Source organism: Suillus paluster (assembly GCF_016628075.1).
Source record: "Suillus paluster strain FC165 chromosome Unknown EDB91scaffold_165, whole genome shotgun sequence".
Classification (NCBI taxonomy): domain Eukaryota; kingdom Fungi; phylum Basidiomycota; class Agaricomycetes; order Boletales; family Suillaceae; genus Suillus; species Suillus paluster.
Window position 1 is genome coordinate 42248 of NW_024537725.1, and position 21933 is coordinate 64180.

The following is a 21933-nucleotide window of genomic DNA, read 5'->3' on the forward strand; positions in this document are numbered from 1 at the left end:
CAGCTAATTTACAGACAAAATCCGTAAACCGTAAGACATAGATACAGCTATTTTCCCTATAATTTGAGCCCTGCCATGGACATTAAAACTTTAATGCAGAATGCATTTGCCGATGATGACGAGATGCTGCAACTGCAAGCTGCACTTGTTGGTGTTCTCATTCTTGGTGCGGAAGAGGCACATCTGATGAAAATATGTGTTCGCAATCCATCACGCTTGTATTTGTGCCGTCCTCAGCTCCTCCCAAGCCCTCGCTTCATGACACCATGGACACATCTTTATGAAAGCTACAATGATCATGCTTACATCACTACGATGGGATTCGATGTCACCACGTTCCATCAACTCCTCGACAGTGGATTTGCAGACAAGTGGAACTCCACCTCAATCCCTCGTGCTGATGTGTCCAGCCAGGGTGAGCCTCATATTGGAGCTCGTTCCCTTGATGCTGCAGGTGCACTGGGGCTTACACCACACTTCCTCAACTCAGCTATGCAGGAAATATCACTGCAACAGATTTTCGCACTTATACCCACCACTGTCAACCGCTACCTCGATTTCACACTTGATATCCTCCTTCAAACTCTTCGTGACATACCCGAAGGTGCAATTCACTTTCCTGACCATAACAAAATCATCGAGGACAATTTGTTGATTCGCGCTTGTCATTCCAAACTCATGGGAGGCTTTGGCAGCATTGACGGACTTAGTCTGCCATGCCAAGAAGCTGATGATCCTGAAGTCGAGAATGCTACATATAATGGTTGGAAGAGTTTGCATTTTATCTCTAATGTACTGGTCTTTTCTCCATGAGGTGAATTCAAATATGATCTTAGTGTTGTTTCCTTGTACTACCACATTTTTAGGTGTCATCATATCTGCAGTACTTAATGCTCCTGGAAGTTGGCATGACTTGCACACATCTTGCCCCATCTACAAAAAACTTCAACAGAAGACTCCTGATGGCTATTATCTCATTGCTGATTCTGCATTTCCATGTGGGATGGCAGCCATCTCAGGCAAGATACAAGCACCATTAAAAAATGGTGCTGTACTTCCAGGCAATGCGCATGAGCAGGCAGAGCTCCTAACATTCAACCGGCAGCTACTATCCTACCGCCAAACAGCAGAATGGGGTATGTGAATGATGCAGGGCTCGTTCGGCCGACTTCATGTCCCACTGGACATCAATGATCGGGCACGACATCAGAGGCTTCTGGAGGTGTGCGTGAGATTGAGCAATGTCAGAGCAATTTGTGTGGGTATTAATCAGATTTGTGCTGTGTACATGCCGATCTGGAAGGCATCAGAGGATGAGCAGCTGTGGCTTGATCTAGGTAATGTTCTATTGGTGACATCCATCATTGCGATCATGTTGCTCGTTATCATCTTGTAGTGCAGACTCCATAGGTCTTTTTATTTTGCTACTATTCACGTAGTACAAACAACATTTTAAAACTGCTCTACAGGACCATGATCACGGTGATCCTTATCCTCAGCATCAATGTCAACTGCTAGTGCAAGTGATTTGAGTCCATTGCTGTGACGGGGAGTGTCAAAAACAGTGTTGTCATTGACACGTGAGGGCCCAGGCATAGAGGAGTACTCGAGTGATGGTGATTGATGAGGTGAGTAGTGTGATGGAGAGTAGTGAGGGCATCAATGGCTTCGTGAGGGAGAGGTTAAATGGTATGGCGAAGCTTGACGGGGATAAGCAGGAGGACGAGCAGGGGTATGAGCCTCATTCTGAGATGATAACATGTACTTGAGCATTTCAACTTGGCTCTCTGCACAATCTGCGCGACAACACTCTTGCATGAGGCGGTCATTGAGCGATTCAATGCGTTGCCTCACTTCGCGAAGTTCAGCTTGCAGAGTGTTGATCTGATTGAATTGGACAAGTGATGAGAGCCAAGTCTCGTCACGATCCTTGATAGCAGCAGGATTAAAGACAGATGTCAGTGACGACAATGCATCAGAAGCAGCAGTAGTACAAGGTCAGCGAGCACTGGGTGTGAGGAGAGGATTTGCACGAAATGCCTTGACAACTGTCTTCTTCAAGCCTGTGTGCTTTACCTTCGCACCTCTCACTCCCTTGTCAGACTCACTTGACACTTCTAGAACATCTTTCCCTTCAATCTCACTCCTGATATCACCTTCATCCCACTCAGAGTCATCAAGTGCAATCATCCCTGACTTCCTTGTAATGGAATCCTCAATCTGACGAGCAAGTTCCACATATTCAGGCAGCTCGCCATCTCCTGTGGGTTTCTCCATACGACAAATCTGTTAAGCGAACATCAACAGCTAGTAGATATATTACAATAAAGAACGAACCATATCATACTTCACTTGAATGGCCTTGGATGAGCGCTCCATCATATGATTCTGCCAAGCCCACTGATTATAAGTGACTGTAACAGCATCCCAAGCTTTTCCGCCAAGAGGGAGATGTCAACCAATCTCCTTAAGTATATGGTTGACTTCGTCAGCAGAGTAGCCAGTCGCCCCATCTTTCCAACCTTTTTTGGGGGCCTCGCCAACTACCAGCTTGCTGTCAGGGTCAGCCTGTGGCTTTGTGGGGCCTTTTCCCTTACCACCCACTTTTGTTCATTTCTTCAGAGGGGCTCTCGAAGGCTGCACAGTTAGTGCTGACGAGCGCTTCTGACCCTTAGCAGGTGCGAGTAACGGTTGTTCGAGCTCTTCATCGGACACAGCCTCTGCAAAAGCGATCGGAAGGATAGAGGGAGGTCGGATGTTTGTGACAGTGGGAGGCACCAGTCCAGAGGTATCAGGACTAGGAGGTAATGGTCCAGCAGGATAAAGGGCCGGGCTGTACATGTGGGGAGATGGATACTCCAAATCACAATACATGGCGTGGGGAGGATGCATCCGTGGATGGCCTGGACCCTCAAGGAAGCAGGAATTTTCACGCACACTATAAGCTTGCGCTGGGCAGAAAAGATCAAACTATAGATAGTTAGCACAAGACACCAATTTAAATATTATGGTACTCACATATTCCACCTGGGTAGGCACTACAGGGTGATCACTGGCTGCAGGGGCAAATTTTGCAGGAGTATTTGTGCGAGAAATGTTAGAATCAGTCCTGAGAGTGTCAGAAGGGTTCATTTTGAGCAGACAGAAGATGATAGATAAGGCCAAATGTGAGGAGCAGAGTCCACGATAGCAGAAAAACAAGAGTTGATCCGGATGAGATTTCCAGGAGCGACTCCAAGCGAGCCATCTAAACAGAGTAAAAAAATTGCCCAAATCAGACATTTAGTGCGCTCCAACAATTTATAGAAATATACAGAGGGGTAGCTACCCCTCTGTAGATTGGCAGATTTACAGACGAGTGCGAGAGCAACCGTTTGACAGGTGTTGACAGCTACCTTCTAAATCCAGCGTGGCTATTCAGCTAAGGCATGAGGATTAACAGAAATTTGTCTGTAAAACCTTACAGGAAGTCACCCATTATTTCCACACACCATACCTCCGCATTTTTCAGCCACATGGTGTGGGAATTACCCCACAACACCTCAAACATCACCCAATTTGGTATACCCCACAATTATAATTATTCTCACACCCTCCCCCACCTCACTGCAGCTTCACCAGCACACTACAATAGGTCCCTGTTCATATATAGGTAGTAGTTTAGTATATATATGTATAATATAATATAATAGACCGCTTTTTTTGTTTATAACATATTTTGTGATTTCCTGCATATATACCATATCTATTGATGTAGGACGACACTTCAGGGGGTCAAATAAGGATGGGAATCTCTTCATATATCTCATAAACATGTTCTGAATGCCCTGGGACCCTTCCCTATCAAAGGCAGAAAAATGCGAAAGTGTTCTGTACCCTACCCTATTTTGAAAGGGGCCTGGAGGGGGAGCTGTTACACAAATAAACAAAAAAAGCGGTCTATTATATTATATTATACATATATATACTAAACTACTACCTATATATGAACAGGGACCTATTGTAGTGCGCTGGTGAAGCTGGAGTAAGGTGGGGAGGGTGTGAGAATAATTATAATTGTGGGGTATACCAAATTGGGTGATGTTCAAGGTGTTGTGGGCTTTTGCTAAATATTAGCATTTCATCCCCACCTCTCCCCCTGAGCCCACACTCCCCCCCAGATACCCCCACTCCCACATCCCATGTAAACCGCATCCACCCCCTCCAACCTGGCCTCCTCATCTATCAGGAATTCAGTGTAAAAATGTCCAAAGCTAGCAATGACAAAACCCCAAATGATGGTCTCGCCAATTCTATCCACACCCCAGGTAACTCCACAATAGATCAAACTATGAGCGCCCCTCAGAGCCCCACCACCAACCACGCTCCCACATCTGAGGAACAAGCCATCCTAGTGCACCTAGCACTGGCAGACATGAACAGATCTGTGTTAAGCCAAAACGGCACAAACCATAGCACAACCCTCCTCCCCCAGTTCACCCCACCTCTGAATGGGGGATTCCCAAAAGTGCACATGTCACACTCCACACAAATTTTTGACCATCTCGATAACAGGGTTCTGCTCACCTGGTTCCAGGTTGAGCAGCCTAAATTCATGGACCGGGTATTTGATCACTCCAGAAGAGACATAGCTGAACGAGCCACCATCATAGTGGAACATGTCCATGCCAACATCACTACCATAGCAGAGTCCACTCACCATGATGCCCTTCCAGTTCACGTTTTTCCTCCACAACCCCAAGGTGGCAAGGGAGCAAAAAACTTCCCAATAGGATTCTTGGTCCACAGAGTATCCAACGAGACCAAGAACCTACTGCTGAACCAATGCATATGGTCCATGACAGATTTAACTTTCGAAGCCCTTCCATTTAATTGCACACACCCCCCAGAACTCCTCTTCGGCTCAACTGGCTTCACAACCTTAGACATAGTAACCATCCTACAAGCCATCTCGGAAACCTGGACCCAAGACAACAACCGTTACTGCATTGAAGAATTCTTCTCAAAATGCAGCCTTCCTGATGATGAACTGATATATAAGGCAACCCAAGACTTCATCACGTCATGCCACGTCAAGCTTCTTGACTTCAAAATAACAGGAGGCCTTTTAGTCCCCCACTTCAACATTCTCACAACCAGCCCCACCAACGATGCAAAAACCTGGACTGACCTCAGAAGTTACCTAAGCACTCTCAACTACCCTACCAGCCTTGATGGTTACAGAACTGTGACGGCACTCTTCACATGTCAAATATGTCACTCCCTCACCCACCCACAAGGACTCTGCCTGTTCCCACTTGTCCCCCACTGGAACGGCCTGAAAGTAGGCAACAGGAATAATAACAACACACCACATCAGATAGGGAGGGCTAGAGGCAGCAGACCCGGACAAAATATCTGATCTGATCGAATACACTAGTACATACCTTAGCAAAGGAAATACATTCTCAACCAAAAACCATCATTACATACACCCAAACCCCCCCCTTTAGTTTATGATCCAAATATACACCTACCTACTCAACCCAACCTTGTCCACGTATATCAACCCCAGTCCTCCCCACCAGAACAAAACACTCAGAATAACAACACAATGCAATGATTCCACCTTAGGCCTGGTTCCTAAGAGTATGCAAACTGCTGATGAAATGAGACCGGTTCCACAGAGACCTGAACCGTCAACACTAAACCCTGGCCCAAATATACTAACCGTTCTTACAATGGGACAGGAAAGCTGAGGTTGTCTCAAACAAGCATGGTGCACACCAGACCACGTAAACATATTTAGGTTCGGACAAGCCATGCTGAGAGGCTCAAGTTTTCATTAGTAGATGGTACCAGTGCCCCAGGAGCTGCAACACATCGAAAACACTAATATAGTCCACTGTTAATGGGCCAGGATATGCCTGTTCTAAACCTACATAATGATCATAATGTAGATTTAGTAATATGATCACTTCAAATACTCAACTAAACCCCCCAACTAATGGTCTCTCTGTCGGTCATGGTGCTCCCTTCCCAGACTGTGGAGGAGGACCACCTTGAACCACTGGGAGATCCTCTGATGACCAGTCCGGATATCTCGGAAGTGGAAAAACCTACCATAGGCAACCCCAACACCAACACCAACACCTCACCAGGAACCAGCAAATAGGAAACACACCCTCACACAACCCCAATAATGCCACCCAAGAACCAATACCGGGTGGACCACCTGACCACGCCCAACAACATCAGCAACCAGAACGAGAGAATGCAACCTTAAATGAAAAAAAAATGAGAGCTAACATTAAAATAGTGACACTGAACATGAAAGGATGCACCTCCATCAACCTCACACAAAGTCCAACCTCAAAATGGACGACAGTAAACCAAACAATGAGGGATCAGAAAATAGGTATACTATGTGTACAAGAAACACACCTGACAGATGAACACGAAAAACAGATAGATGCCCTATTCTTCCACTGCCTGAAAGTACTAAACACGAGTGACCCAACACACCCCAGCAGCTCAGCCAGCATCGCCTTCGTCCTGAATAAAGAGCTAACCAATGTATCAAATGCCACCATGAAGATACTAATACCAGGACGAGCGGCTATCCTGTCACTAAACTGGCACAACAACAAAACAATCAAAATTCTAAACGTATACACACTGAATAATGCAAACAAACATCATGAGTTCTGGGGAAAAATCAGAACTGAATGGTTAAGACTAAACATCAGTACCTTAGACTTCATGATGGGTGACTTCAACCTCACTGAAAACCCAATTGACTGTGCCCCCACAAGACTAGATAATGAAGCCGCCATAAATGCCCTAAGAGACTTAAGGTCAGTGATAAATGTACATGACACCTGGAAAAACAAACACCCGCACCACCGCCTATTTACTTTCAGCAGCAATCACCTGTTAGGTACCGTGCCGGCTCAGGAGGCAGAGGGGTCGGGGCTTGGCTTCAGCTCTTGCGCTGTGCCCTTAGCCAAGTATGTGCCCCAAATTTGGAGCGGGTCCGACGTTGTCTGACAATAGGACGAGTGGACCGCTTTGGTCCGCTTTGAGGGTCAGGAAGTAAGAGCTACTAGCGGTGGGCCAACTAGGAGCAGAGCGGAGAAGGTGGGGAGTGATGCGGAGGATGGATAGGAGCAGTGGGAAGGTTGGGTAGGAGCGGGGAAGGCGGAGGATGGGGAAAAGGGACAAGGGGAATATTGATAGGGGCGGAGGAATAAGGGAGCACTTAGAGCACAGCTCTAAGTCGGAGCAGAGGGTTGGAGGGTCGGAGATGACAACAAGTTGAGACTTGTGTCCAGAGGAGGCAAGGTCCTACTGAGAATTCTCACAAGATGTAACTGTGAGAAGACAAGTAATATTAAGACTGAGGAAAATATCTAAGTACAGGATATGTTATATGCTTCTATGTATGAGGCAGTGATCAGAATAACTATGTAGTAAAGCTATGTACCAAGGATATAGTTTGTAAGTACTTTACACAGGTGAAGACATAAGTTGGAGTGGATATCAATATGTACACATCGGATCAGCAATCGAGCGGTAATAGGAATTACTGGTGATCCGGAAGCAAGGGTCTATGTACCGAAGGGGAAAGTATATATCTAAAAGGAGAAAGAGGTCCAGTTGAATGGAGATGTTATGGAAGGGGACCGGTTGAGCGGAAACGTAGGAGCAGATGCAGACGATGATTGGACGAAGCGGAGGATGGCTGGAGCAGAGGTGATCGGAAAGCAGAGTGGATATTGATATTAGAGCGGTTGGATCAGGTATATGACATCACCCACACACTATCACAACTCGATAGGATCTACACCTCAGACCAACACATGGGAAGCATGCTGGACTGGACCACAAACGTCAGCCAAATCCCCTCAGATCACCATATGATATCGGTAAGATTCGCACCACCAGGCCTCCTGCACATTGGAAAAGGGAGATGGTCATGGCCCATAGGCATAATGACCGATGAGAACCTAATCCAACAAATAATCAAGATAGGAACTGAAAATCAACGAGAGATCAACGCACTAGGCCCAAGAAGCGATGAAATAAACCTGCAAACAATATGAAAATCCTTTAAGTCCAAAACAACCGATGCAGCCAAAGAAACTACAAAGAAACACCTAGCGAGAATAAATCAGCGAATCAAAGCTCTAACAAAAGACTTACGCAAAACCTCCAACTACAAAGAAATAGACACCTCAGAAGATATGAGCATAAACCGAGTGATACTTGAACAAGAGATCGACCACTTACAAAAAAAACAGAATAAGAAAGTGCAACTAAAGGCATGAGCACAATGGGCGATCCAAGGGGAAACCATAAGTAAGTACTGGTCAAAAATCAACAATGAGAAAGCACCATGGGATATAATCCACTGCTTAAAAATACCTGGATCAAATAATTACACAATGAAATCTGCAGAGATGGCAGAGATAGCGAAAACATACCACAATGACATCCAACTGTCCGACATCCCTATAGACAATGAATACAATCAACAACTAGTAAGAGAAAGGGCCCTTAATGAAATACATGAAAACCAGAAGCTCGATGTACCGACAAACTAAATGAACGAACTCTTGAAAGAGGAACACATCTTAAATGCACTTACATCATCAAAGTCTGGAAGCGCAACCGGAATTGACGGAATCCCTTATGAACTATGGAAACATCTCAATGATAAATACAAAGGGGCATGTGAGAAACAGAAACCAGGATTCAATATTATAAAAACCCTCACCACAGTTATAAACGACATACAATTACATGGAGTCCACCAAGATTCTGATTTCACTTTAAGTTGGATGTGCCCCCTCTATATAAAAAAAAAGACCGCACTATGATTGACAACTACTGCCCAATAACCCTACTCAACATTGACTATAAGATACTAACAAAAGTGCTAGCCATACAACTGACAAAACACATCAATAAATTAATACACCCTAACCAAAGCAGTTTCATCCAAAGAAAATCTATCTTTGATCCAATTCGCCTGACACAAGTAATGACAGCCTACACCGACTTGATGGAGGAAGATGGTGTAATAGTAGCTCTTGACCAAGAAAAAGCTTACAACAAAATACACCACAACTATCTCCTCAAAACACTAGAGGCCTTCCGAATTCCACCCATGTTCATCAACACAATCAAAAGCCTATACCACTCAGCATACACCAAAGTAGCCATCAACAGTTTCCTAAGCTCACCGTTTAAAGTCTCCCATGGTGTGAGACAGGGAGATCCCCTATCATGCCTACTCTTCAATCTTGCAATTGAACCACTTGCGTGTGAGCCCCTTCAGTGACAAAACCCGTGTTAGACAGGACAGCCGAGGGACATAAAATCCCGTATGAGGTGAGGCAGTAGACATGGGCCAGTGAAGTTAGCATCCTCGATGGTGACAGATGGGCTGATACCTATATTATACTCGATGGAAATGGATGGGCCCATGAGGCTAGTATTGGTAGTGTATATGAAATTGATGTGTGGGCGCATCTCTAGGTAGTCATTTAGACAGATGGGCCCATGTGTGTATGGTATCATGTAAACAAATGGGCCGAGGGCAGTGTATTATTTAAACAGGTGGGCCCATGTGTGAATGGTATCATGTAGACAGGTGGGCCGAAGGCAGAATATCATTTAGACAGATGGGCCGAGGACAGGATATTATTTAGACAGATGGGCCAAGGGAAGTGTATTATTTAGACAGGTGGGCAAAAGGCAGTATATCATTTAGATGGATGGGCCGAGGGAAGGGTATTATTTAGACTGGTGGGCCGAGGGCAGGATATCATGTAGACAGATGGGCTGAGGGCAGTGTATTATATAGACTGGTGGGCCGGTGTGTTTATGGTATCATGTAGACAGATAGGCCAAGGACAGGATATCATTTAGATGGACGGGCCGAGGGAAGTGTATTATTTAGACAGGAGGGCCCATGTGTATATCATATCATGTAGACAGGTGGGCCAAAGGCAGGATATCAGTTAGGCAGATGGGCTGAGGGCAGGGTATCATGTAGACAGATGGGCCGAGGGGAGTGTATTATTTAGACAGGTGGGCCCATGTGTATATCGTATCATGTAGACAGGTGGGCCGAAGGCAGGATATCATGTAGACAGATGGGCTGGTGTGTTTATGGTATCATGTAGACAGATAGGCCAAGGACAGGATATCATTTAGATGGAGGGGCCGAGGGAAGTGTATCATGTAGACAGGTGGGAGGCAGGCAGTGTATCATGTAGATGGATGGGCCAATGGAAGTGTATTATTTAGACAGGTGGGCCAAGGGCAGGAGATCAATGACAGCAGCAACCTAATTCATGTTTGATGAGGCATTCTGAAGAGATTCCTTGGAATGTCATAGTCAATGCTCGATGTTCGATGATTGGGCCTCAATGATCATTGGTGCCTCAGGGAGGCTTCATGATGCACCCTCGGGCCTCATGCCCACATTGATCTATAGTCTATTGTCTATCTTACATCCCTGTAGAGTGTATCATGTAGACCGGTGGGCCGAGGGCAGGAGTTTATGTAGACAGATGGGCCGAGGGCTGCATATCATTGAGACAGCTGGGCCGAGGGATGATGTCAAAGTAGCTTGTTAATTTTGACTGACTGACAGCGGTAACCTGATTCATCTTTGATGAGGCATTCTGAAGAGACTCCTTGGTCTTACCTGCTGGATATCTGAAAGTAGTCTGGTGGGAAGGGCAAACATAGCGACAAACTGAAGTGCTCACTAAAACTGATCCTCTTATGATCTCCATCTGGGTTCCATTTTCGGGATCGGCAATGAGGTTTGACGAGGTAAATTAATTTAGCCATCCTCGGCTGGCTCTCCTTGAGGAGCCCATGTGGATCTGCAGTCAGATTGGAATGACAATGATAATCATGGAAAAAGCTACATATCTGGGATGATGTATGCCTCAAGGGACTCCTTCACCAGAAGATGCTACTTGTTGCAGTAGTCATCCAGTGTTAGTGTCACCACACTTTCGAGGTTGTGAAAGAGCAGGTGTGTTGGACTATCGAACCTTAAGGTGAGCCTCGGACTTCATGACCGAGCCTCGAGCCACAAACCCACCATGGTCTATAGTGATTGTCTATCTTACATGCCTGTACCACATTTGATAAGAATAAATATCTGTGTCATCTAATGTCGAGTTTCCTTCCTCTCATCAATGAGTGTCTATCTTACATCCATGTACCACATTTGATAGGAATAAATATCTGTGTCATCTAATATTGAGTCTCCTTCCTCTCATCAACCCACAGTGGCAAATGGTTGTCCCTCTGGGGCCACAAACCTCATGGTATCCCTGCATATTCATGAACTGCATCCCACATGTACCATGCCCAGCAAATTCGATCCCCATCAACCCGAGGGACACCGTGGCATATGATCTTGCCAGAAATGCCCACCATGACCCCTGGATAATACATCAACTCTATACCCAGACCAGGCAATACCATGCCACCATTCTCATAGTTGCCAACGCTCTCGAGGATGTCAAACCACTGAGGGCAGGACTTGACGTCACGATGGAATGGACTTTCCCGATTGCTGATCACTGTCAGCACCGTGAAAACAGACGACCACTGTTCCAGAGCATCAGGCATAAATGGGAGGTTGAGGCGACATGCCGCCTCATCCAGTTTCCCGAAGGTTCTCAGGCCTTCGAAATATTGCTCGGGATGCATAACTCTGAGGGCAGCAGATGCTATTGCTCCCAGTCAGGCGATGGCATTGAGAATGTCCATCCCTGAAGGACCCTTCAGCAATGCCGAGACTTCCTGGTCATAGCCCAGCTGATAGCCAGTGAGTTCCAATCATAGCATCAGACCCTGGCTCCACTCACATTATGGGCCTGTTGAAACCAAGCCGGCGAGAAATTGATGCAGCCTGGGGGCGATTGATCGGACCCATGTGAGAAAAGCTCCTCATTGGTTCTCCAGCTGCTGTGGCCTTCAGCATGTAGACTGTGTTGCAGCTGAGACTCCATCAGCTGGGTAGCCACCACCATCTGCTTCTGAAAGGAAAGGTGGGGAATAGACCACAATGAATGCCTCAATCACTCACTTGGGTTTCCTCATTGAAGGCTCCAGGGAGATACCACATGATCATGCGGCTGAGGGAATCGAGAACCGTGGCAGGCTTGTCAAGATACATTGGGCCATCGGTGTTATGACCGGGGGGAAACCTGTGTAGCAACCTCTCTTCCTTCTCCTTGTTTTGTCCAGTGTTCATGGGACCAACATGTTCGCTATACCAGACAATATCTATCTCCATGTTAACTAGGCATCGGGTGAGACAAGACATGAAATGTAATTGACTCAGAAGTTTCTCACTTGGATTATTGAATGCTTCGGTCAGGCAAACGACCAAGCGATCACATGCCATCACTAGATGAGAGTCCAAAGTGACAGGTGGGATGACCTGGGGATAGTCAGGTGTGTTTTGCACCAAATGATTGAATCTCTTCGCAACATAATCACTGGCCTCATGAGCGATTCGGAGAGCCCAGGCTTCTGGGAGGGGCACCTGAATCGCAGACAAAGTCATGTTGAGAGAAGGATGGCTGAAGACGTGGAATGTGAGTGGACATCACCATGTTCTTTGGTTGCAACGGATGAGATATTTGTCCTTGTCCGAAGCAGTTAATATAACATTATCCCGCTCACTGGCCACCCGAGATGAACCTGAGTAATGACACTGTCATTCAGATTGAATGCTCGATACATAATACAGTAACTTATACCCCTAATGTGAATGGGCGATCCAATGCAGGCACAGGTGATCACAATTGAACATCAACGTACTGGCCGGATTCCATGATCGACATAGTGGCCGGATTCCATGCTCAAACCTCGATGCTCGAGGTTCAATTCGAAAATAGCCCATCACAAGTCGACTATTTCATAATCAAACATCGACGTGATGGTTGGGCCTCATCGCTCGAGGAGGTTCGATTATAGCCTCACAATGGTCAATAGTCGATTGGCCGGCTTCCATGGTCAACCATCGATGTCAATGGCTCATCAGGGGGATTCGGTAACTCCAGAAAAAGAGCCCCATTCATCGATCATGGACCCCCAGAGATTGAACCGGAGCCTTCGATTGTCTAGAATCGATCTCTCGGCTTCTATGGTTGATTGATGGGGCTCCATGCCTGATGACAATCATGGCACATTTAAACATCAAGCATTGCAGGTTGACAGTCGATCCTTGCTACACACCTGATACCGAATTCACCATCGATGGTTGATCAGTCTTTCTTCCATTACCACTCACTGAGCTCAAAATATCAAACTGCATCCAAATATGAACATTGATTACAACATCTCAATGTATTCTACAATGGCAAGCATACAGAGGAGGAACTTATTCTAGCTACCACATCAACTTGATTGGTCATTACTCCTATGCATTGTAGCAGGATTGAGATTTTCGTCCATGATGGGACCCACTGGCAACCCCCTGACAATTGCCTGCATCAACCTCGGATCTCTGCCTTGCTCCAGTCTGTCCAGGGCTGCATTGTAGATACGGACTTCAGCCAACTTTTCCCTGATCGCCTCTTCCTGCTCCAAGACCATTGAAATGACTCGTTCACGAAGGGTGGGAAGCATGTTGAGCATAGGATGCTCAGTACCATCGAGGGTCTCGGCAGGGATCACTGAAGGCATGAAAGTGTCACCCTATGTTCATTAGTTAATAGAAGATACAAGAAACAAATTGCTCACCAATTGCCTAGAATGAAAATGCACGCTCTCCTTCATCTGGGCCCATGTCCAAGCAGGAAAGTCTGCTGTGATCATCTCAAACCATGGAAACTGATAGTTCTCCACAGTTCAAGACAGATCGCTGGGCTCGGCAACAATTTCAAACTTTCCAAGGTGAGCTGTAAAAATATTGTTTGGCACCAGCTGCCATCTGTCCTGAACCATGAGTTCAAGCACATGCACGACGGGCTTTGGTACGACCGCCATGATGCCTTGGGAAGCGGCATACTTGAGGACAGGAGTCACAAATGTCTATGCCGATATGAGAAAATGCAAATATCAAAGATCAACACTCACAGCGATCTCCCAACGAAGGTCAGCCTTATAAAAGGCAATGCGATCTGCAAACAGATGTTGATTCTTGTGCTCAAACTGGAACAGGGTGAGGAATGCCCGGATGCGCGATCCAGCCACATTTAGTACCACGGCAACATTGTGGGTGGACATGGATCTGACAGAATATGCTTCACGAGCGGTGTTTCGAATATCAACACATATACTCTCATCAGACGAGTCGGCCTGTAGTACGTCGTCCAGCACTACAGAGGTTGATGATGATGGATGGGTCATGATCGCTGTTAAGAACAGATCAGTTGTGAGAACCATCAACACCGGCAATATGCAGCATCAGTGCGGCATCTCGGCAAGCACACACCGGTCGAGCGACATCAGTGTACACATGTCACCTCGGACTATTCAGATCAGGATGGTGAAGCCACCATTATATTCTTTATAATACAAATAATGCTGGTCTACTCCGTCATTGTGCTTTGACCACCTGAAAAGCTCCCTCAGCATCCTGTGCTAGTAATAAATACATGTGAGCTTGGCAAGCAGCAAAACAGGCATGACCTCAAAGGCCCATTGCCTCGGAAACTGTCTTCTGGTCCACCCATGTCCAGGACTTGTGCAGGAAGAATGTGCATGTCCAGTCCATTTCATGCTCGATCACAGTGAACTCCTCGGCCCATCGATCTCTGAGAGCTTTCGCACGAAGCCAGTGAACACTGAGGACTATATTCAATAATAGATTGAGATCGATCTTGCTGATTGATGCAATGTGGCACTCACATTAATTCATCCAGTCACCTTCGGGTCCATTTGAATTGAACTCGACAGACCAGAACCAAGTGAGGGACTTGTTTCGTTGTCCTCGAGCATTGGGATCAGCAATCGCTGTGCTGACTTTGAGTTGCTCGTGAAGCAGGGGTTCATACTTCTCCATCAGATGATCCTTGACACCTAGTTTAATCATTTGCTTTCGGCTCTTCTGGTATATGCTGGCATTTAGAGACACCTTCTGCTCCACCAACTTCACCTGCGACCATGCCCGAGTCAATTGAGATTGCGACCCAGCTTTCCAGACAGCTGTTTGAAAGAGGACGGCTTTGTCTGAAAGGTGGAGCCTGAGATTATGCAGGGCATCATTTGCCTGGCCCTCTCAAAGTGAGATCTCTTGTGGAATCAGATCCAGAGCAACCAGCTGTGAACACCGATCGATTCCAATGTTTGATGGCAAAGGTATCACTGTCAGTTCTGGAGGAAATGCAGGAGCTGTGGGATCAGCCACAGCATCATCTTCATGCTCATCCTCATCGGGATCTTGCATGATTTCAACATCGAGGGCTTCGTCTTCAAAGTCATCCATTTCATCATCAACCTCGTGGTCAAGGAAGTTGTCCCCGAGGTATGTCATGGCCCCGGCATTAAATGCATCGATCTGACCTTGCAGCCGGTCTTGCTTTCTCATGATCTCTAATTTCTGGGTCTCGCTGGGTCTCGTCCTGAGCCTTCGGACTGCCATGAGGAGAGTGATCTGTGCTTCCTCTATGGCCAATCCGGTCGATATCCAAGTGGTTACCCCTCGACGAGAAGCAGGCACCTGAGGCCCACCGTTCCGCTCCATGAGCTGATGTTCCTTTTGTTTCTTGCTCGGTGCTGACTATGGTGTGAATCATATGATTTACAACATTGCTATAGAGTGCAAACCTTTGTCCATCTTGATCTCATAAATGTCCATAGCCAATGGATCTTGAAGTCTCCTGCTCTGCGATTCTACCTCGGCATCGAGCCACGATGCCACCGCAACTGCTGGAGCGTTTGATGTGAGGGTGTCGAACACTTTCCTACTTTCCTCCACTCCTGCCCTGGCTTCTTTATATTTCTGGGTCAAGGACTTTCTCATCCGGATCATCTTCATGAAGTTGCAATCATTCATCTGATAGTCCAGGCACTCCTTTTGGTGAGGAGATGACATCCCTCGGGAAGATGGTGAAATGAGGTTGAGAGGAGCCCAGAGAGTCTCCATGATCTCTCCATCGATCCTCCCAGTGCCCTCGATGAAGTTGGAAGCATACCTCACATAACAGCTGTCTTGATGACCATGAACGTGCCAGAGCCCGATGCCAGGAACTATCTTCACAGCAGGGTCCACCGTCAGATAAGGGCTGTTCCACACACGCTGGTGAAAGTGCTTGTGATATTGACAGTTTATGTCATAGAAGGTGATCGCTCGGGTCAGGCCTTGCATGTTGTGCTGCAATGCTTCACACAGGGCATAGTCCATGTTCATTTGTCTGAATAGACATTAACCATGGTGGACGAAGTAATCGATGCACTCCGTGTACTCACCGCTCTCCCTTCTGAAAATCTACCATTGAGTGAGGGACGAAGCATCCATGTCTGGCACATGCGCATCCACCGATCCCAGTAGTCTCGAGCTTATGCCAAGAGGCATTGGCCTGATTGACAGCTCGGTGATTGTTACATGACGATCTCTCTATGGTATCTTTAGCTCCTTCCAGGTGACCTTTGTACCTTGCATTCCCAACCATGAATCCAAGCCCATCAGTGAGCCACACCTCATCTTCCAGATTCTTCGGGTGCAAATGTTCTGCTTTGAAATTTCCATCCATGACATACGATCGAGTGTATTTCAACCTTTTAGCAGAACTAGATGATGTTCTTCACATAGCTTCGATCCAACTCACTGATCAAGGTTTTCTTTGGGACCACATGGAATGTTGATTCCTGGCTGCGGGCATGCTGGACAAAACAATGCCTGCTCTCCAGGCTTTGGTGGCTCTGGGTCGTGACTGAAGCCATTCCACTTGTACGCCTTCAGCTGCCTCCACTGGCGAGCCACTCTCATGAGCTCTCTGTACCGATCCTATTGCATTCATGCCGTCAATACAGATCACACAGGAAAGGGATCATGGCGAGTTACCGGCACAAGGTGCGGAAATGCACTTGAAGTGCTGCATTGAAGCTTGCTGTAGTAGTTCATCACTGATGTGCCACATTCCAAATTGTCCAACAGAAAGTCATCTAGCACAGCAAAGGTGAAGACAGTCTTTGGGTTGATGAAGGATGCTGGAAAGAGTCCTGCCTGAAAGAGCTGTATGTCAGGCTTCTGGGCTGCAGGACACTCGCAACATCGAATCTGCAGTCAATGGACCCCGGACTTGTCCACAATGAGCATCTCTGCACCTCTGAGCTTGTACCGAGGAGCAGACATCGACGGAGTGTCCTCCAGATCGATCTCATCTTCTGATTCCTCCTGATCGAAAATATCCCAGCGATCATCAGCAGCTGCACATCCTGTTGCATCATGACCCAGATGTATGATCAGCCCAGCATCGGCCAGACAGCTCTGTTGGAAAAATGTGCCTGTCCATTGCCTAATGGAGTGGAAGGGGGTGAGTTGATGTTTCACTCTGCAGCATGCAGTACAAAATAGGGGTTGCCCTAGACAATCATGGCACTTGTACACCCCATCGAGCCTGCAGATCGAGCAATTCCTGTGCACCGGAGGAGCTTCTCTATTGAGCAGGTGATGCAAATAAGAATCTCGTTTTAGGAGCCATTGCCTGAGGTAGTCATTCTGACTCTATTGGGACATTGCTGTAATGAGCCATCTGCAAGAAAATACCATATGAATGCACTTGCCAGGGAGCTTGGAAGTGGCAGAGGGTGGAAAGCCTGGTGGTCGAGCTCCTGGACTTCATCACCCATGTCATTCCAAATGGATGGACCTGCAACCGGTTGAACTGTTTGTGTGTCCAGGGGAGACTGCACTGCTGTTCTATGTTTTTTTGGATGAGGCACCTTCTTCCACTTTTGCCTGCCTTTCTTGCCCATGAGGGCCACCAAATGTGATCTCATGCGAGGATTGCATTTAATTATCTGCGACCCCATGGCAAGGATGAAGCGACAGGCAAGCTACAATACATATTTTGTTGCATCATCTCATTCATTCATACCTATGCCTTACAAACACCGATCCGACCTAGACTGGAACTCTGAATTAAGTGAACCAAACTTTGGGATCATTATAAATTCCTTGTAACATTGCTTGGACTGCCATACATTCAACATCCAATGCCACAACTTCCGAAAACAGCCTTTCTGAGCAATCAAGCCCTGAGAAAAGCCGAGGTTCTTGAACTCAAGGCTCAACAGGATACATGGGCTTCAGCAAACAGACATGAGAAGAAAAACATCTTCAATGCCATTTGCCGAGCGGTGCAGTTCTTTGGTCCCAAGCTCAATGACAAACTGTTGAAGAAGAGGCACAAGGTCAGTGAATGGTGTTCACACATACTGTGCTGATCACGCTGGCATCCAGATCTATCACACCTGGCTGTACAATCACACAAAGGTAAAGCAGAGGAGAGATAAGATCAAGTACGGGAAGAAGTGGACTGCTAGGATGGTGGTATCTCACAAAAAGAGAGACCAGGTGCTGCAGAGGATCAAGGATGAGACTGGGCTGAAGCCAGGCGATCCCCAGATGTTCAAATACTACCAGGGAACTGTGAAAAAGGTTGTCGACAAGATGCCTGCCGACAAGATGGAGATCGCAATGGAGACCGCTGAAAAATGGTCCAATGACTTTCCACCCCCAGAGATCCAGGCCTCAGTTGCAACCAAGAAAGGCCCAACATACATCAAACATTTTGCCAAGGAGATGTGGAGGCAATGTGGGATGAGAGTCTTCATGGTTACAGCTTAGAAGGATGAGAAGGGTGAGGTGCTGTGTGGAACACATGACTTCAATGATAAGTTTGGAGGGGACAGCTTTACCAAGACAAAGGACTGGTCAGATATCCTGCCTGTCTGGCAGGAGTATGCCGAGGAACAGTTCAGTGAGTCACACAGTCACACCTGACTTGAATAGTCCATGACTTTGGTAGGCATGGATGCTGCCGAGGGTGGAGGCATCTGAGATGTTGGCTTCAGGAAGAAGACGAAGAAACTGGCCTTTGAGCTGGAGGTTGATGGCGACAGTGTACCAGTGTTGCCTGATACAACTGGCGACAGGCTCGAGCAGAAAAAAGCCATAGTCCGGTCATTTCTCACCGAAAACTACAGTGAGCTGTCTTCAATCATGTATTGCAGCTCATATTCTGACACCGACAAAGGACGTTTCAGTGGAAATGCAAAGAGTGTGGTTCCCTGGAGAGCCATCATGGAATGCCAGGGGCAACTTCATATCCAGTCAGTACCTCCCTGACAATGTCCAGGTCAAGGACCCATTGAAACTGCAGACCACTGAGGCCGTAGCCTTGCTCGATTTCTGGTATGATCAACAGGAGAACGGAGTTCCACTGGTCTTCGAGTTTAAAAGGTGGAAGAACGGTCAGGGTGAGCTGGTCGATCTAGTGGAAGCTGCACAATCAACAGCATGTGGCCGGAGGACATTGAGGTCGACGGCTAGTGTACGGGAATCATCTAGTGAGTCACTGGCCCAGAATGTGAGAAGGCCGAGGGCGGTGGCCAGACTCACCAAGCAATCCCACAGCCAGGGTGGTAAAAGGGCTGGTGGCAAATGACGGGCAGTGGAAGGTCAGCTCATATCACCTCGTGCCACAAAGCAGTCGAGGACAACAAGGAGCAAGACTGTTGCCGAGAAAACAGAGGTATTTCGGGGTCAGGTAACTTGATCGAGGCAAGGCAAAGGCAGCACTTTAGTGTAGCGTTACAGAATTGTCTCCACATAGGATATACACTATGCAAGATGTTCCTGCCATCCGAGGTCCACTTTCTGGATCTATGATGATATTTGTGAAGTGACATGGATTGTGTTGATCTGTGGTCAGATTAGAATGATCCTCGAAGGAGCTACTTACCTGGTCTGATGTATGCTTCAATGGACTCCTTCACTGTGGAATCATCATCAAGGGAGGTACTTATCTTGGATGATATATGCTTCGAGGGATTCCTCACTGGAGAATTATCATTGAAGGAGCTACATACCTGGGGTGATGTATGCTTCGAGGGCTTCTTCGCAGGAGAATCATGATCAAAGGAGCTACTTACCTGGTATGATGTATGCTTCAACAGACTCCTTCACTGGATTATCAGCATCAATGGGAATACTTATCTCAGATGATGTATGCTTCGAGGGACTCCTTTGCTGGCGATCACATCAAAGTAGCTACTTACTTGGGATGATGTATGCTTGAGAGACTCCTTCACTGGAGAATGATAATCGAAGCAGCTACTCTCCACTGGGATGATGTATGCCTCGAGTGACTGGAGCTTCATACCTGGGATGATGTATGCTTCAAGGGACTCCTCACAGCCCAGAAGCGGATGAAGAAGGTGCAGCCCGCGAAGGGTTGGATGATGGTGGAAACACGTTCATCAATCCGGTCCCCCAGCTCCTGTGTACAATTATTTTTGCTCATGGTATCTAAAGCTACATCTTTATACAACTGCTAACTATGTGATATACCCTGTTGTGTATGCCAGTCATCCTGGACCTGTGTTATGAAGCGATCGAGCATATGGGATAGCTTGAGATTCATCACCTCTGCCTTCTCCATTTGCCTCAGATCCTTTGTTGCCCAATGGAGCTTGTCCGTATTGTCAGCGAATGCAGTGTGGAAAGGTCGCTCGAGTTCGAGGATATTCTGGCAGCAATGGTTCCGGGATTGTGTGGTCATCATCCAACAGATGATCAGTGTGCATGGGAACGTCGAACTTGAGGCCCATGAGGTTTGATGAGGATGATGATTGAATTGACTTACAGCATTGTCATCAAGGCTGTTGATGCGCAGGATTGATTTCGACATGCGAAGCAACTCCTGCTCTGACATCAGTGAAGTGGGTTTTGATGTTGATGGTGTGCAAACAACCAATATCTTCGTACAATCGAGTGATGAGGGATGAAATGGTATCTGGGCGGTGGTTGGATGGTCCCGCTCACATCAAGAGCGGCATCAACGATTCGGTCATTTCGACATCCGCCATTGACACCGATGAGCTTGAACGGGTGGGCAACACAGGAGTATTGCCCACAGTGGCTGACACAAACGAGCAAATTAGCAACCAACAGGTGATCGATGCGATGCACAACTTATTATGGATTTCCACCCAGGGTGAAGCTCTGGAGCATTCCTCCTCTGGCCCCATATCGAATGCCTGGGGAAGTGTCCTGGCTGGTCTACGAATTCCATCTGGCATTGCCCATTGAATGTACTCACCAAACATCAAAGTCCAGCCAGGGTGAGGCTCGGGTCCATCATCCTCAGGACCGAGATTGATAGGTTTGAGAAGCGTTAGGACATGGTGAGGAGAAGGAATGGATCATACCGATCGATGAAGCATTTACCAAAGATGGCACCGGGAGGTCATCCTCCGGCCCGGAGTAAATGGAGCCCATCGAGAAATCTCTGTCCTCGATTCCAGCAGATGTCGATGCACTCGATCCCACTTTGAATGGTGTTAGATGGAGACTGGGTCGAGAACAAGATCGTACTCACCATGGATGGAAGATGAATTCGATGATGGCGGAATTCCATGGATTGGTTCATCAACGCCTGTGATTATGGGGTCGTTGAATCGTACTGTGTGATGTGTTCCATGGGTGTTGGAATTGATGAGTCTTTGCAAATCATCTTGTGCATGTCTTGATGGGAATTGCCAAGAAGTTCAACATTGCACAAATAAATGTAAACACTAAGAACATTTTTCCCTCTTTCCACTGTTCCGTTCTTCGATTGCCTTGTGTTTCATACATCCACATTCAGCCATCTATCCAGATCTATCCAGTCCCAACAATGTCTTCCCAAGTCAACTCCATGACTCCTGCTTCACACCTTTGGTGGAGGCTGTCCTCAA

The 21933-nt window shown here is 46.9% G+C and overlaps 7 protein-coding genes across 7 annotated transcripts; 2 read left to right on the top strand and 5 right to left on the bottom strand.

Annotated features, from left to right (window-relative positions):
* Positions 1-1452: 1452 nt before the first annotated feature.
* On the bottom strand, positions 1453-3132 carry EDB91DRAFT_1088079 (uncharacterized protein; the record flags this gene model as incomplete). The annotated part of the gene is made up of 7 exons (XM_041316345.1): positions 1453-1540; positions 1766-1929; positions 2077-2286; positions 2338-2414; positions 2460-2603; positions 2670-2970; positions 3019-3132. The coding sequence occupies 7 exons, from the start codon at positions 3130-3132 to the stop codon at positions 1453-1455; spliced, it is 1098 nt and encodes a 365-aa protein (XP_041169716.1).
* A 1111-nt stretch (positions 3133-4243) lies between these two features.
* On the top strand, positions 4244-5401 carry EDB91DRAFT_1255994 (uncharacterized protein; the record flags this gene model as incomplete). The annotated part of the gene is made up of 1 exon (XM_041324083.1): positions 4244-5401. One exon carries the CDS (start codon positions 4244-4246, stop codon positions 5399-5401), a length of 1158 nt encoding a protein of 385 aa, XP_041169717.1.
* Positions 5402-11331: 5930 nt separating this feature from the next.
* On the bottom strand, positions 11332-13710 carry EDB91DRAFT_1255995 (uncharacterized protein; the record flags this gene model as incomplete). The annotated part of the gene is made up of 6 exons (XM_041324084.1): positions 11332-11744; positions 11796-11832; positions 11883-12053; positions 12104-12318; positions 12373-12565; positions 13492-13710. The coding sequence occupies 6 exons, from the start codon at positions 13708-13710 to the stop codon at positions 11332-11334; spliced, it is 1248 nt and encodes a 415-aa protein (XP_041169718.1).
* A 165-nt stretch (positions 13711-13875) lies between these two features.
* On the bottom strand, positions 13876-14376 carry EDB91DRAFT_1255996 (uncharacterized protein; the record flags this gene model as incomplete). The annotated part of the gene is made up of 2 exons (XM_041324085.1): positions 13876-14058; positions 14104-14376. The coding sequence occupies 2 exons, from the start codon at positions 14374-14376 to the stop codon at positions 13876-13878; spliced, it is 456 nt and encodes a 151-aa protein (XP_041169719.1).
* Positions 14377-14659: 283 nt separating this feature from the next.
* EDB91DRAFT_1255997 (uncharacterized protein) lies at positions 14660-17946 on the bottom strand (the record flags this gene model as incomplete). The annotated part of the gene is made up of 9 exons (XM_041324086.1): positions 14660-14820; positions 14896-15238; positions 15287-15744; positions 15796-16382; positions 16438-16746; positions 16797-16975; positions 17033-17194; positions 17264-17486; positions 17738-17946. 9 exons carry the CDS (start codon positions 17944-17946, stop codon positions 14660-14662), a joined length of 2631 nt encoding a protein of 876 aa, XP_041169720.1.
* Positions 17947-18186: 240 nt separating this feature from the next.
* Positions 18187-19640, top strand: EDB91DRAFT_1088083 (uncharacterized protein; the record flags this gene model as incomplete). The annotated part of the gene is made up of 5 exons (XM_041316346.1): positions 18187-18384; positions 18434-18808; positions 18872-18953; positions 19035-19178; positions 19207-19640. The coding sequence occupies 5 exons, from the start codon at positions 18187-18189 to the stop codon at positions 19638-19640; spliced, it is 1233 nt and encodes a 410-aa protein (XP_041169721.1).
* Positions 19641-19984: 344 nt separating this feature from the next.
* On the bottom strand, positions 19985-21721 carry EDB91DRAFT_1088084 (uncharacterized protein; the record flags this gene model as incomplete). The annotated part of the gene is made up of 9 exons (XM_041316347.1): positions 19985-20033; positions 20124-20224; positions 20254-20357; positions 20546-20723; positions 20841-20954; positions 21020-21116; positions 21187-21269; positions 21425-21525; positions 21576-21721. Coding segments are annotated over 9 exons (973 nt in total), but the record flags the coding sequence as incomplete, so codon positions are not given.
* Positions 21722-21933: the final 212 nt, after the last annotated feature.